General features: G+C 39.7%; 1 protein-coding gene across 1 annotated transcript in view; it reads left to right on the top strand.

Annotated features, from left to right (window-relative positions):
• tenm3 (teneurin transmembrane protein 3) overlaps positions 1-16,047 on the top strand; it is a gene marked incomplete at its 5' end in the record, with an annotated part of 193,533 nt that overhangs the window by 99,244 nt on the left and 78,242 nt on the right. The window contains 2 exons of the mRNA XM_079462768.1: positions 4,084-4,322; positions 12,369-12,491. Of these exons, the coding sequence (XP_079318894.1) occupies positions 4,084-4,322; positions 12,369-12,491 (362 nt within the window). The remainder of the gene's footprint in view (positions 1-4,083; positions 4,323-12,368; positions 12,492-16,047) is intronic.

Genomic DNA, 16,047 nt, shown 5'->3' with positions numbered 1-16,047 from the left:
CCATCTCCAGAGATTCACGTCCCTCTAGGATGCTCTTCACTAGAAATACAGTAATTAATATATTCACACACTCATCTAAGAGTGGATGTTGAGAGCAGAAACACTTTATAGTCATTCAGAGTGGTGTTAGTCATTCAACATAATAAATACTGTTTTTTATTTCTGTTCTTGTTTTTTTAACAAATGATTAGTGAAAAAATGTGCTTGACCTCAGTGAAAGTCTGTTAAATGTTATATGAGCTGCTTTATTTTCCATGCATTTTATATGAGCAACCATGTTACCCGAATTTGTCTAAATAATTGGAAACCCTAATTTATGTGATTTTTATGGCTTTCTAGAAACAAACATTAAATAACAACTACATTAAACAGAAACGATTTTACAAATTCACTGTAAAATTATGATTTTCTATGACGTTATGGGTCGTATGACTCAAGGAAGTTTCTATGAATGCTTCCAGTGCGCGCATTACAACATCAAAATGTATAATTATCAAATCATAGGAGTAGATTGGTAAATTTGTAAAATACAAATATGAATATATGAGAGATAATTGTAAAGAATAATAAAACTGGGACAGTAAATTCTACAGAATGTTATATTCTGCGCAAAGGGTCATTTAATCGAAAATTTTGAATATTATTGTTGAAAATATGAATAAGTATAACATAAGTTAAACTAATATATAATTAAAAAATATATTTAATATTCAGCTTATATATTTAATAAAAATTAGAAATAAAGCTTCTAAATGAAAGATGTATATGATCTTATATTTTCTAAAGAAAATTATTAATAAATCCAAGAGAATTATGCATGGTTTAAGTAGTTAATGCGGCTCTTCTGAGGTGGGACAAGTCAAAAAAATGTGGAGAGGGGAATGTGATTAAAACTAGTTTTACTACAAGTTCATGGATGATAGTTTCTCTAAACATCCTCAGAGCAAAACAAATGCTGCTTGTGCATGGAGAGAAAAACTATATTAAACGCTAAGCATAAAACTGCAGTATATTTGTTTTATGAGTTTTTTATGTGTGCGGTTTGCGTGCAACAGCCTGTCCTTATTCGGTGAACATTCAGCTATGACTGACTGCCGTCTGCGAAGCTCTTCCTCTGCAGATTCGCTGCCAAACTCATAATTAGAAATAGCTTGACTGTCTCATCCTCAGAAAGCACTGACGACCTTTATTCTAATTGTTTGTCTTTCTCATGTAGAAAATTAGCAAAGCAAGCAGTTCTTCAAAACGGCCATGACAACTTAATAGAGATGGATGTGTTCCCTCCCGTGTGCCACGAGGGCGGCTATGGGGACGGGTACGTGCTCCTGAGTCTTCTCATGGTGCCAGCTGCCGATGCCAAGCCCAACACTGAGCCAACCAAAGTGCTAACTCCGCTGACCCCCGCCAGCCCAAATAGTAGACCAACATCGAGCCAATCAAATGTCTAAGTCCCTCTTTGAGCCTCATATTAAGCTGTCTGAACCTCGCAGCCACACACTGGCCCAGCTTGCTGTCGTATTTCTTTATATGCCGACGTTTGCCATCAAATGCAAATTGTCAAAAGGAAATTGATTGGCAGCAGTTTGTGACACTGATACTTTCTTAGGAATAATTGCTCCAAATTAAGTTGCAATATAAATTCACTAATATGCTAATCGATTTGCCACTTGCATAAATCAAGTTACACAGCCTTTAATATTTTAATTTGACTAATTTGTTAATTGATATTCCTGCATTACTAGATTAAATCCAGAAGCCCAGAAAAAGCGAAGGCACAGCGTCTTGGCTTTAACTGGGTTGATTGATAATATTGGAATAACAGCGAGTTGGCAGCAACTGTTTACTGCACTGATGTAAGCTCTCTCTCTCTCTCTCTCTCTCTCTCTCTCTCTCTGTTGCTGCATTAGAATGCAGAGAGATTGTTGAATTGTCTCACTAATTGGATTTAGTGCTCAGTGTTATTTGATATCGCAGCTCGAATCATCTGTTTGTCCCATTGTTCAGTGTCTTCATGGGTCATTCTGTCAACATAAAGAATGCAATCGAACAGACAGCCGTGCAGTTTTAGAGAATTACTTAGTTCTGCGAGCTTGTGAGTTGTTTTGTTTAACAAAGGGACAGGATTTGTGTTGTGGAGTTCCGTCAAGGCCTTTAATATATGTTTAGGGCTGGTTTTCTTCTGTTAACTTTCTCAGGGTATATTGTGGCTACAATAAGATAGTTGGACATTTCCTCTTTTATTGCTCAGAAAAAAAGTTCATAAATGCATGGACAGTTCAATTGACACATCTTGATGTTTTGTGGCAACAAAAGGGAAATGCACTTTGTTTGTTATCCGAATAAACGCTGCCATCAAAAACCTTATTATAGGCATTTAAATGTATTCATGTAAATCAAAACAAGAAGCAATTAGAAAATAAAATGAATTACACGGTACAAAGGTAACATACAGAAATGTCAAACCATGTTTTGCACAACAAATACAGCCGCAGATAATATTAAGAGACGGCATTTATAAATGTATTGTGGCCATTCCATCTCAGTGTTTGCTGTATTTTAACAAAATCAAACCTCAGGTGTGACAAAGTCATACAACAGCAATGTGAAAGTCTAAATACATGTACAAATATTACTGTTAAAAGTAAATGTGTTGCTGTTTTCTTTGCAATATTTTAGGTCTGGAAAAAACAGCATCTTTTCTGTTATTTGATCTGTTTTTTCCAGTTTCCGTTTTCTGCAAATAAATGCAAATAGAAAATGTTCATTATTTAAAATTTGGTAGAAATTTTGGTAGTAGTTCACAGAATGAAACAAAAATGATAATTTTACCTAAACACATAGCTATAAATAGTCCATTTCAAAATTGAATTGAAGTAAAACGGTTTCTTAATTTATTCCGCTGCTGTTTGTAATACTTAAAAACAAAATAAGTAATGTCATATATTTAAATAAAATATAATAAAATGGCAACTTCCCCAACATGACATTTATAAAAAAATACTGATTTGCAGAGAACACAATTTAACATTTGAAATGTACCCATACTGTGCTAGTTGACCTTTTCTTTAGTGTAAACCCGTGTAGTTTTTTGTTTTCACTTGTTTACCCCACAGCTATTACAAAATGCGAAAGTGGAATTAAAATTTTGTGGATAGACTTCAAATAAAAGAGGGTTTTGGCCTAGAAGACCACTGGTGTATGGTAGATTCAGAACTCACACAAATACTTCAAGACACACACATTAGAGAAAACACATATTTTGTGTAATTGGATTCTCTGATGCAAAACCTTTAATTACTGAGATTGAGCCCATGTGACAACCTACCCGTGTGTCCTTGCCATAATGTTCTGGTCAACACCTTGGGAAATGTGTCATTTTAAAATGCTAAACAACAAAAAGCCAGTTTAAAAGTGTCCTCCATTGCTCAGGTAACAATTAATCATGTGATTTTAATAAGGAAAAGCTTTCTCCTCACCTCTTGAGTTCATTCAACCAATTCAACATTGTAAAGAGAAAAGCTTCACACACTCCGCTCTCAATAAGAAAAGGTAAAAGAGCAGATAAAGCAAAGTCAAAGTGTAGTGCTGTGATTGAGATGTGTTTTCTGTAAGTGTATAAAAGGGGCTATATTTCAACGCGGTGTGAAAGCAAACATAGAAGCCTGACTTAATACTGTACATGTGATGGAAATTTCTGCCTAGAATAATTACCACATGCCAAGAGCTTCTGTTGGCCAATCATACCTTAAGTGCCAATCGGCGGGGAAGGGTGTCACTAACTTAGCAGGAGAGCGGGCCGTTTGGGATTGCTGTGCGCCTCACTTCTGTACTGTGCCCCACGCAGTCTGTGCCACTGTAACTATTCATTTAGACTCATTTAGATTTAATATACTGAGCTTCCGATGCAAGCGCAAAGTGTTAGATATGATTTGTTTAAATGATTTTTAAACTTTAAAATGGTGTCTGAATGTCTGAGCTTTGAATTCTTGCCATTAATCTGTTTGGCCCAGAGCTGTTCCATGTAAAATTAAAATGTCTCTTACAAAACGAGTAAATCTTTTTCTCTTTTTCTCTGTCTTTCAGGCACTTTCTCTTTAAAACAGGCACCGGCACCACTCCTCTCTTCAGCACGGCCACACCAGGCTACACCATGGCCACGGGGGCGGTATACTCGCCCCCCACGCGGCCCCTGCCCCGCAACACGCTCTCCCGCAGCGCCTTCAAGTTCAAGAAATCGTCCAAGTATTGCTCGTGGAGGTGCACGGCTCTCAGCGCCATGGCTGTGTCCATACTGCTCTCCATACTGCTGTGTTATTGCATCGGTAGGTACTAACAGGCCGGTTTGTGGAACCATGATGCTTTGCGTCAATCACATCCCCAATAAGTATCAAAACCATTTGCTATGAGCCAGTAAGCTCGCGAGATGCTCTGAGATACTATTGTTTTTCTTTCTAATACCCAGTCACCTGCACAATTGTCCACACAGAGTGTGTTGCCATAGCAAATGTGACCGCTTAAAGTTGACTAAAGCATTCATTCAGTGTTTATTCCATACCATGTGCCAAATGAAGACAGCCCTCTACACTTCCTCCCTGAATGAAGCCAGTTGTTTCCTCATTCCATACGAATGTCACGCTGATGAGGATTTGTGAATGGCCTGTAGAGATGTTGTTTTTAATTGTGAGGTGGGCTGGTTTGTCTCATGATGCTGTTTATCTGCATGGGGGAGACAGTGATGCACCAGGCAATGGACTGTTAATTTGACATCCTCTTATGCTGAACTCTTCTGCTATACAATGAGGGCATGCGCACTCTCATGGCCATTTTTATGACTGAAGAGGCAAGGGACAAACAATGAGAGAAAGCAGATCAAGGGAGTATAGAAAGTGATGGAGAGGCAGCCCTTTAACTTCAAGGACTTTCCATTTACTTTACAGTTGGCTTATGATATTTTTATCCTATGAACATAACCTTCACAAAGCCCTTTGAAATTGTTTAGTATTTTTAAAGCCTTTTGAATTTCAGGGACTTTTGGGATGTTGACGTTGACCGCAAAGTTACCCTTACAATGTAAATTTTCTCATGCATAATGTAGACGAACTAGAAACAACTGAGACACACAAACCTAAGAAGATATTAGTGTGGTCTGCTATGTCTGATTATTTAAGAATATTATATAAAAAAGTTTCAGCCTTCCATACAAACCTTACAAAGCAACCGGCACCCAGTCATACACACTTTCAGTGTTAAGAGCGTGGCGCTAACAACGCCAAGGTCATGGGTTTGATCACAGGGGATTGCACATACTTGGAAACAAATATAGTATAATGCTTAGGATAAAAGCGTCTGCCAAATGCATAGATGTAAATCTAAATGTTTCCAAAGTCAATAATAGGAAACGAAGGGTCCTTTTATTTACATTTTAATGAAATATTGCTGCAGACCTATTGGAGAGATCAAGCGACCCTCTTATCATAGAGAAGTAAAGTGATTACAGTTTAGCATCGCTGAGCCTCATTTGTTGCATCATATATAAATATAAATGTATAACTTCATTTTTGGGTCAGTTTTGTAGTTTTCGTAGTACTTTTTTCTACTATAGAGTTAAACAAAGCGGTTTGGATTTCGAAACAGGGAATAGAGAGGGAGAGCCAAATAACAAAAGATAATTTTGCTCTCTAGAGAGAAGGCTAAATCAATTTGGAGTTAATTATTTCACTGTATTTTAGTGGCAGTTGAGCAGCTTCCAGAGAGCTATTTACTGACACTCCACGGCCAGGTCCGTTCCCTTTGTCAATTCAACCGCTAATAGAGCAGAGGTCCCAGCTATCTCTCCAGAGACGGAGAATGAGAGCATTACATGGTTCTTCAGCCAGGGTCTCATCATAATTGGCCCATAATGACCCTTTCTGCTCTGTTGCCTTTATATTTAATGTCTTCTTGGTTGGGCATTGACCTAATAACACCTGCATATTTGATACCTTCCACTTGTCTGACTGTTTTTATAAGGTGTCCTTTCAAACGTTCTCATGTTCCTTGTTTAATGTTGCCAGATATCTTTAGTTTCCACCTGGATTTGTTTCTTTGCCATAACGACAGAGGCTAGTTATTCTCCACATCATTACGAGAAATATGTTTGTACCGTACATGGTTTACAACCAACGGGATGTCTCTGGCCAGACTCTCTGCGGCTCTGATCATTACTGCATTTTAAGGTTCCTGAAGATGCACGCAGCAGGACATTGAAGAGCATCACAGAAATTATGGAAATATATGGAGAGCTAATCATGACATGCACTGTAGGGGCCAAACATTAACAAGCCCCACAACAGATTTTTTCGCACTGTCTTTTATCTGTGGCTTATTCTTGTCCCATCTCAGCTTTCATTACCAGACCTCATTATCCTTCTGAATGTGGTTTCAAACCCTCTTATTTTAAACAGATGCTGATCTACAGGAAGCAACATTGTCACTGCACTTTTCTTTCGGATTCAAGGTGATTTCGCAAATGGGCCTGACTTTTCCCTGTTTCCCTCCCAAATTAATACTAATAATAAGAACAAATACTGTTTTGGTTAATAATATTGTAAGTTAACCGTCTGACAATCCCTAAGCTGTACCACTTGAATCAGTGGAATTAACTGTTATCTTAAAAACAAACATGTGTGCATGGGACTGAATATCCACTGGGGAATATCAGGAGTGATGCTGTTTGCTTATAAGGCGCTGTAATTATGCATAACCAGAGACTGCGGCACAACCTGGGTACAACAATTGGAATCAGTATATATTCCAATTTTTTTGTCTTTATTGAGGCCTTCTGGTGGATAGAGAGCGATGAATCCTTCATATTTCGAAAGAATGGCATTTATTTTTTAGCCCGGCAGATAATTATATGCATACTGTACTTCTGTATATGAATGTGTTTACATGCATTTCAAATAATCATTAATGGTGCTAAGAGCGGAAGTGGACGCTCTATTAAAGAAGCCTGCTTTTGATGGAATTAGCGCAGTGTCTTCATCTCACCGAGTCTCACGCTGTCAGCAGTGCAGATGGAGAACATATCTTCCTTTTCAGTTTCACACAGCAAACAATGCCTTGCTAGCTGTGTGCTATGCGTCAACAGCTCTCGCAGTTACTAACGAAGCCCAGAGCCTCTTCACAGTCAGACCCATCTGGTGTGTGAGACCCCAGCCATCTCGGCTAAGCCCACACCCACGGAACAAGAAAAGCAGAGGACAAGGGAAATTGGGTTTCTCTGTCTCCTTGTTCAACATGTATAACAGCGATTTTTCACTCGATCAATACCACATCCAGCATGGATTTAATACTGAATAGAGGTTCACACAGATGTCTCCTTGTCAATGAAATCATCCAGCCGCCACTTCTAACCGCAATAACGTCCGTATTGAGACTGGTCGACGGAACGGATCCGAGATGAGTGTTTTTTTCTCACTGACAAAACACATACCCAAGTCCTTCATACAGTTCTGTTAGGTCTTCCGAACAGAGTTCCCATCGCTTGTTGTTAGATGTCTGCCTCAGCATTGAGGCACAAGGCAGGAGAAACTACGGACCAAACACCAGCCTGAGGAAGCACGGCATGCCAAGAGTTCCACAGCCGTCTTTTAATGGCGTTCATAAATACTTCACACTTTTTTACACCTCTGAAAAGCATTTTAAATTTAGGCAGAGACAGGCTGTGTTTTTAATTCGCCTACTGTCTTTGTGAATGAGTAGTGACACACTGGAGAAAACAGTCACTTAATCTTTCCACAACACTGGTGGTTATTTTCACAGGTTAGTGAGACGCTTGGTCCTCCCGCTTATTGCATGTGTGCAACTTTAGTTGGATGACCTCAGAAGCATAAATAATGTCTGAAGTCATATTTTAATTCTCTTGCACGTGTTGCTCAAATTGGACAATATTTCTACATAAAATGGTGGGTTTGGTGATGTCGAGACAGAGTTTAAAGGGATAATTCACCCAAAAATGACCCTCAGATTGTTCCAAATCTAAATAAGTGTCTTTTTTCTGCTAAACACAAAGGGAGATATTTGAAAGAATGCCAGTAACCAATCAGATCTCATCCCCCATTGACTCCCACAGTATTTATGTTCCCTACTATGGCAGAAAAGGGGGAATGAGATCTGATGGTCTTTCTCTTTGTTCATCAGAACAAGAAATGTACTCAGGTTTGGAACAATCTGAGGGTGAGAAAATGATGACAGAATTTAATTTTTTGGGAGAACTGTCCCTTTAAGGACTGTAGGTAAGACAAGTGAGAGGTTCGATAATTTGATTTGGATTCTGTCCGTACACTGCCCAACACCTTGAGGAATCGAACGACATTCGGTTTTGCTCTTGATTTAGTGCAGTGGAAATACTTTTTTTCATTTCATTCCTTTAAGCTTTGAACTGACACTTTGATTCAAAGCAATTGCATTCAATGTACAGTATTATGAGGAATCAAACACAACTGTGCTCTATCAGTTGAGCTACAAAAGCCACTATGTTAAACCCTACGGTGCTCAACACTCAACATTTACACTACGGCCTGTTTTGTTTGTCTCTCTCTTCAGAGAGAAAACACAGGATGAGGCACATCTCACAGAAATCCAGCTGTCCAACACCCTTGTTAATGATTATAAGTGACATAGAGTGAGATATATGAAACAGCATTTTAATCATAACAGAAGACAGATCTGTGTTACCGGGAGCAGTCCAATGTTCTCACTAACTTTGTGAGTCTCGCTGGTTACATAACCAGCAGTCCAACCTCATATGAGTTACCATACATTTACCGCTCTAAGTATGAACTCTGCCCCGGTGAAAACGTTCTCTGCCTTCGTCCTCATTTGCTCTTTTTACACACACTTGAGGCAGCACTAGACCACATCCAAACCGATCAGGCATTGTCCTCTTTTTCTCTACCATTCATAGCTCTCTGCGCCCAAGGCTCATCAACAATGCGATCCACCTCCCCTGAGCTCGCCCACCTTTTGCTGTTGTAGCACTTGCGAGGCAACCAAGGGAAAAGAAGAGAAAAAACATAACAGGCAATTTCCATTCGGTGTCGACTAGAGAGGCTCTTTTATTTTACACTTGGCACATTTGTATTCTAATATCTCCGATATGAGCTCTGTTCCAAAACTTGCAGGAGTGCACCGTCTCTCTGCCTTCATAGGCATTGGTTCATACTAACTAAACCCCAGAAGTGATTTATTTGGACCGCTCTACATATCGCTGCTTGCCACTCCAATAACACTCCTCACATAAACCACACGGGAGGCTCGCTAGTGATTTCAATAGAGACACGATGCTTCTAACAAGCATAAAACAAACGACAAACACGTACAGTATATTGGTTAATACAATCTATTTTTAATTAAAAATAATTATTTTGTATTACATTTTCATTCATTTCTTTAAGGAGCTTGTTGCCGTGCATTATGGGATTGCCTACTGCGAATGACACACACCACTGCCTTAATCGTTATTAAGACGCCTCACTTTTGCAACAGCATTCATATTCGGCAAAGGTTTCAGAACAGGCAAACGTTCCATGCACACGCCGAAAAAACACACGCATGTTTTTTCATCCACACTTTCTCAAAAGAGCATGCAGTTGACGTTTACAAGAAAGTTTTCATTATAGATAAGAATATAGCATGGAGGTCAGAGACTCTTCTGCTTTAGTTCCTTCTTTTTGATGCTGAAAGTTTATGGAGCGGCCTGTACAAAAGTGCGTCTGAGGCTCGATCAGCTCAGCGGGCGGTGGTCGTCTCTCTGGTGGAGAAGTCAATACCGCCCACTCTCCCATAACCCCCTGCTTTGGCTAAGGTCAGAGTGCCGGACATTGGCTGGTCTGCAAGCAGGCCGAACCAGCGGGGATCTAATTTAATGAGAGTGAGAGAGGACCCGATAGAAAGATAGAAAGAGAGCACAGTGTATAGGCTTAAGGAATTTTATAACCCAATTACCGCTGGAATACTTTAATGTAGCTGTGTTGCACCTCGAGTATTCCATATGGTCTTGTCTTTATCTTTCTCATTACCACTTCGTGTCATTGGAGCAGAGCTGTATCTACTGATATCAGGAATAACGAAACAGTCCCAGATAACAACCTTACACACCCAACTAAAGACACACACACTCACAAATATAGCGGTGCGGAGAGAGGGAGAATGATTTATGTGTGGAGGTTGTGTGTGGCTCTGGGGGCATGAAGAGACCCAGTGGGGGTTGTTGGCAGGTCTAAATTGCCTTTATTAGAGGCAACGTCTGCAGCTAACACTGCTGTTACTCAGAGAAAGGATCAGCCTGTCCCCTTAGCGGCCCACCTCAGCACAGTTACCACACACATCCTGGGACCCATATACAGTGTTATCTTATGAGATTTAGAAACACATTAAAGGAACTTCTCAATCACGTGTATATCTGTACTACGCACACATTAGTAATGGTACCACTATGTTAAATGTGGAAAATCTCATTTTCTTTGATAAACGTGCTTAAAGTACTGTGAAGGAATCCTTAAATAGCATTTATTGGAATTAAGCTGCAAAATGACTCATTCTTCTGTAGCTCGGTGACATCACACACTTCAATGCATAAATGTTACAACGTCAATAACACCAATTGGCTAATCAGAAACTTGGCACGTCCGGTGCGGTAATGATTTCTGGCCATTTACTGTAAATCCCATGTGGGGGTGACCGGAGTCTTATTAAGAAATCCTTTAACTATAGCTAAAGTGTTCCTCTCTACATTTCAGCTCTGCTAAATTAGTATGCTACTTTTTCTTCCATTACAAGTATTTTCTGCAGTTTTTCTTTTGTCAGTTCCTTGCTATTTTGCTATACTAACTGTTAATTTACAGCCAACCGGTTACCCATATAACAGTCAGGCCCACGTGATGGCACAGTTCCCACAAAATCCGATTGCACACTAGCCTATATGGTATTTCCAGACAAGTACTTTAGAATCATTGCCAGGGAAACAAAGTGTGTTCGGATTCACCTAGGATGTAATGCTACCCGCAGGGAAACGTTGCAGGTGGGAGAAGCCTTTGGCACAGGCAGCCCGAAATGCAGCCAGTTGGGTCTCCAGCCACACCTGACCCGATCCCTTTGTCATGGCTGTACGGAGTCCCATCCGATCTTTCATCTTAACCCTTGCGTCCTGGCACGCGCAAGTTTACAGAGCCCTTCCCCGAAATCTCCTCAACTGTTCGCTGGCAACAGCCGAATCAGAGACCAGTTTGCTGAGACCATTGAGACGTTTCAGGAACAGATTAAACAGGACAGCAAAAGCAGCTGTCTAAACATATTATTCCGCAGAGCAGCCAAAAACTCTTTCCAGTCAGTAATACTGTACCAAACTCATCAGCGGAGGCAACTGTGCCGTTTCAGAGCTATTCAGCTTAAAATCCTGAGATTTGATTGATGCCGCACACATGAATTGGCGCTCTCACATGACATACGATAATGACTCATTAAAGAGTTTCTCCGAGTAAAATAAAGCAGAAATAAATCAATACCGGGTGCTTGGAGTCACTTTTATTCTCTCATCTGCCAAAAGTGTTGTAATTAGGCAACATCTGTGTGGTCGGGCTTTTACGTTTTGACTTTGAATCTTTGTCATTTAGGCAAAGTGAGAGGTTTTTCACTAATTAGTGGTGTTACTAATCACTCTAACTGTTGTTCTTACTATAGGGACGTTCATACTTTTAGGGTTAGGGATTTGAACACATTTTGTCATTTGTACTGCATAGTGTGCTCTAGGAACCACCTTAAATACTCCTTAAAAAACGTTTGAACTACTGACAGTATATTTTTTCTGATACAACAAAGAAATGTCGGCACATTCTAATTCCAATATCTGACACGTTTATTTTAACTTTTGTCATTAAAATAGGTGAAAAAATAGGTTCACGCGTGTACCGAATGCAGTCGTAAGCTTGTTTTACATGTGGAACATACATCAGATTAAATTAAATATTACTTCTGTTTTATATTTTGTTTAATTTTGTAATTGTTACATTTATAATTCTTATTTATGTTTTTATATTTGTTTTATTTATATTATATATGTTTTTTATTTTACGATAAATACTTTATATTTATTGGAGAGCTTCTATGCTTTATTCTAGTACAATTGACCACTCCACTTACACCGTCGTGTCAAGTTATCCATGGGCGACCACTAGTTAGCAACTTGTAGCTTTTACTGTAATGAATACATTCATAATACCAAAGTATTCACTTTCTCAATCCAATACTTGGATTCCACTACTATGAGCTGTATGTTATTTTAAACATTCTTAAGCGTTAAGTGTCTCTCTTCTTCTCTCTTTCCACAGCCATGCATCTCTTTGGATTGAATTGGCAGCTGCAAGAGACAGAGGGTTATGCTTTTGAGAATGGCCAGGTCAAATCCGACGCCACGGCATCCAACGCAGTCACTGCCCTGTCTACTGAGAACAGTAAGGGTCAAACACACACATGCACAAACGCATATCATGGCGCCAGCACGCAATCTGTTCAAGCCATTTCTCAAGTTGAAACACATTTGCATTTGGTTAAAAGGCATCACAAGCGCACAGACACACAGAAACACACGAATAATAATTACCAAACGGTCTCACTCCTACACAGATGCACCTCTAGGACCAAAACCCTCATCCATGAAGACCAAGACACCCTCAAATAAACATAACTTGAGCTAAATAAACAACCCCACACCCACCTCCCCTTTAGCCACAAACACTCCTACACAAAAAGCACACAAACACAATCCAAAAGCATTTCTCTTTCTTTAACTGGCACTCTGATCTGCGGTTTAGTGATCTGGGAGCGATATGAACCTCTCTGTGTGCGCGAGAGCAACAGGTGAACATTCCTCGGCATTTAGACTAGTCTTACAGTATCAGGGCTCTTGCTTTGATGTGAATGCTGCCAGGGCCGTGGCAGCCAGGTCCGGGAACCATCTGTGATTCAGGATGATGAGCCAAAAATACATTTCGATGGAGATTGAGTTCAAAGAAGAGAGAGGTTTAATGTTAGAAAATGCGAGGGGGGTGCGCATGTACCGAATGCGCAATAAATTGCTTCTTAGGATTGTTTGTGTCTTTGAGAACATGACTTTGTTTTTTAAATAGTGTGTGTGTGAGATGCCCTGGAACTCTACCCAGGGGCTCTAAATATTAGAAGTTGAATTCATTCTCTCCCTACTATTAGCTGACAAACCTACTCAGCAGTACTCTCACATGCACACAGATAATACGTGCGACACCCTAGGGAAAGTGCTTTCTAAGTATGCACTCAATAAATGGATAGTTCACCCAAAAATGACAATTCTGTCATCATTTACTCACCCATCCACAGGATCAAAACCAATGCAAGTCAATGGGTACCGCTGTTGTTCGGTTACCAACATTTTTCAAAATGTAAGTCGCTGCGTAAATGATGAGTGAATTTTTGGGTGAACTATCCCTTTAATATGTGCCATATAGAGTATTTTATATGTGTATGGATATCTGTCAATCAGAGGCACTTTACTAAGTGCGTCTTACAGTAATATTTGCATGCCAAAGTCACGTTCTGGTGAACCAAAAGTCGCTGGTTCAGACCTGGAGGGATGATCTGTGATGTAGAGAGTTTACTACCGTTATTTCCCTAAGCAAAGCTGTCACATTTGTCATTTTTACACTGTATCCTTTTCAGTCTGATAGTGACACATTTGCAGCTTGACGTCATTTATATTTCTGATGAAAAAAAACATTTAAACGCAGTCACAACCAAACAGAACATAGGAAAATGTTATACTCCGGGAAGGTCTATCCTTACATAATGCCGCATATTCATAAGAATGATCGGAAAGGGGGACACGTTATACACTTTATCAGCCTGGCTCATGAATTTTAATCATGTGGCTCAACATTTGTCCAGTAGTCGAAAATGATTTGCTTAAAAGCATGTAAGTGGGCGCTAGCCATATACTGGCAAACCGCTAACCGATGACTGACTGGCAGTGCAGCTGACTTCTCATTGGTCTCTTGAAGCTGCTGTTTTAGACTACCTGCTTCTTTTTTTGTTCACACCAGGCAAATTTGAAATTGAAACATTCCGCATTGAAATAGTTTTCTTGAAAGTGTGAGGCAAAAAAATGGCTTAAAGTATTGACCTTATACTGATAGAAAAGGATGCAAAATCTTCAGATTCACTGCCAGGATATATTTTCATTGGACATTCGCCAGTGTGGCAGAAATGTTAATTTGATGTCTTAGAACATGTAAGAGCTTTCAGTTCATTGACACGATATAGGAAAAATCCAATAAGATTACAAATAAATAACAACTACACACAAATAGGAGGCACAGTTCTCTCCCACCCACATGCAGGTGTATTCCCACTAGGTCTCCCTCGCTTAAGTACTTATGCATGCTCTCCCACGCCGACAGAGCAACACACAGTCGTGCTGTGAAGATGAATGGCCATATGTGTGAAGGCCATTATGATGATTCTCCGTACAGTAATGTGTTTGTTCTGGAGGTGATGGACATGTGCACGCTCACTGCCTTCCTGCACACCAGGACACTCCTGCACGTAGCTGTAGGACATTTTTATTCTCCAGAACGTTTATTTGCCGTCAGCGGAGATAAACAATTGGATGTGCTTTTATGTATGGGTCATAAATTGCTGGTAAATTGATTGTGATCCAGTTATGCAGGCATCAGTGGCTGTTTACTTACGCAGCATAAAGGAAGTCATTCATCTCCCCGTAAGCTACAGTGACACAATCAGGTTACGTTTCTTTGAGCAGGATTTGCATTCGGTATAGTCTGTCTTTTGTTTCCTAGCTTGAGGCCCGTCTCTCACACACGCTCAAGCTCCAACTGGCATTCATTCTCTTTTTCAATGAAAGACATCAAAATTTGTGTGCCATTGAGTGCAGGGGAATGTAATGTATTAATAGGGCATTACAATTCACTATGGCAGACGCCTCCAGCGGCGGGTATTTATTCTGGTGTGAGGTCCGATCACGATGATGGGGGCTTGTTGGGAGTGTCCTGTGGAAGAACGGCTCTTTAATGAAGCTATGAGCAATGCGTACAATCACACAGCTAAGTCTCAATCAATACCGACAGCAGCTAACACCCCCACCTCCTTCAGTTAACCTTGATCTGAGTTACCCGGCCCTCCGCGGCTGTCTGTGAAGGACACTGCACATGCATACACATAGACAGCAGAGCAAAAAACGGCAGTCTGCCGATTTTAGTAAATTTATACATGAATGCATCATACATGCATGAACATGACCCTGTTATATGTTTCTATTTTCCTAAATATAGGAAAATTAGACGATATCACGTGAGAAAGACAGCACTGATGCTGTCACAACAAGAATTTAGTAAGGAGTTGCTTGTGTTGCAGAGGAAATTTTGCCATTCATTTAGATTTTTTATATTTGAGCAAAGAAATCGATATTATAACTGTGAAATTTGCAAATAAATGTTTTACTTGTAGCTTGAAATGCTCCATTGATAGTTAAAGTAATATCATAGAATTTACATGCAGATCAAGTGCAGGCGTGCCGCACACGTTCTGAAAAGTGTAGCCAAAGCAATTTGATCGCCCCCCTGGTGGCTGGCTGAAATGTAGGTCATAAGCCCCGCCCACTTTATGTAAACACAAATGCGATTAGTTCTCGTCCGAATTATGTTTAAGTTTCTAAAAGTTTGGTTTTAGTTAGCTGTAAGAAAAAAAGGGCATTTCATTTTATTTATTCAGGCACAATGCACATTCATAACACATTTAAAATGCACGAGATTTATCCAACATTGGCTAATTTTCATCCGTAGTCCCTTTTTTGGCAGGTTAAGGAAAGAAAGAAAATATAAACAAAATATTAATACACCAAATTAAGAACAAGAAGATGATTTGAGACCATAAAGAAAACAAGAATATTAAAACAAAAGATTACCATACAACATCCATAAATCACTAAATATGTTCACAATTTTGATATGTCAATAGCCA

The sequence above is a fragment of the Barbatula barbatula genome (assembly GCF_947034865.1).
Source record: "Barbatula barbatula genome assembly, chromosome: 8".
NCBI lineage: Eukaryota > Metazoa > Chordata > Actinopteri > Cypriniformes > Nemacheilidae > Barbatula > Barbatula barbatula.
Note: the sequence above shows the minus strand (reverse complement) of the source record. Positions and strands in the feature narration are given on the sequence as shown.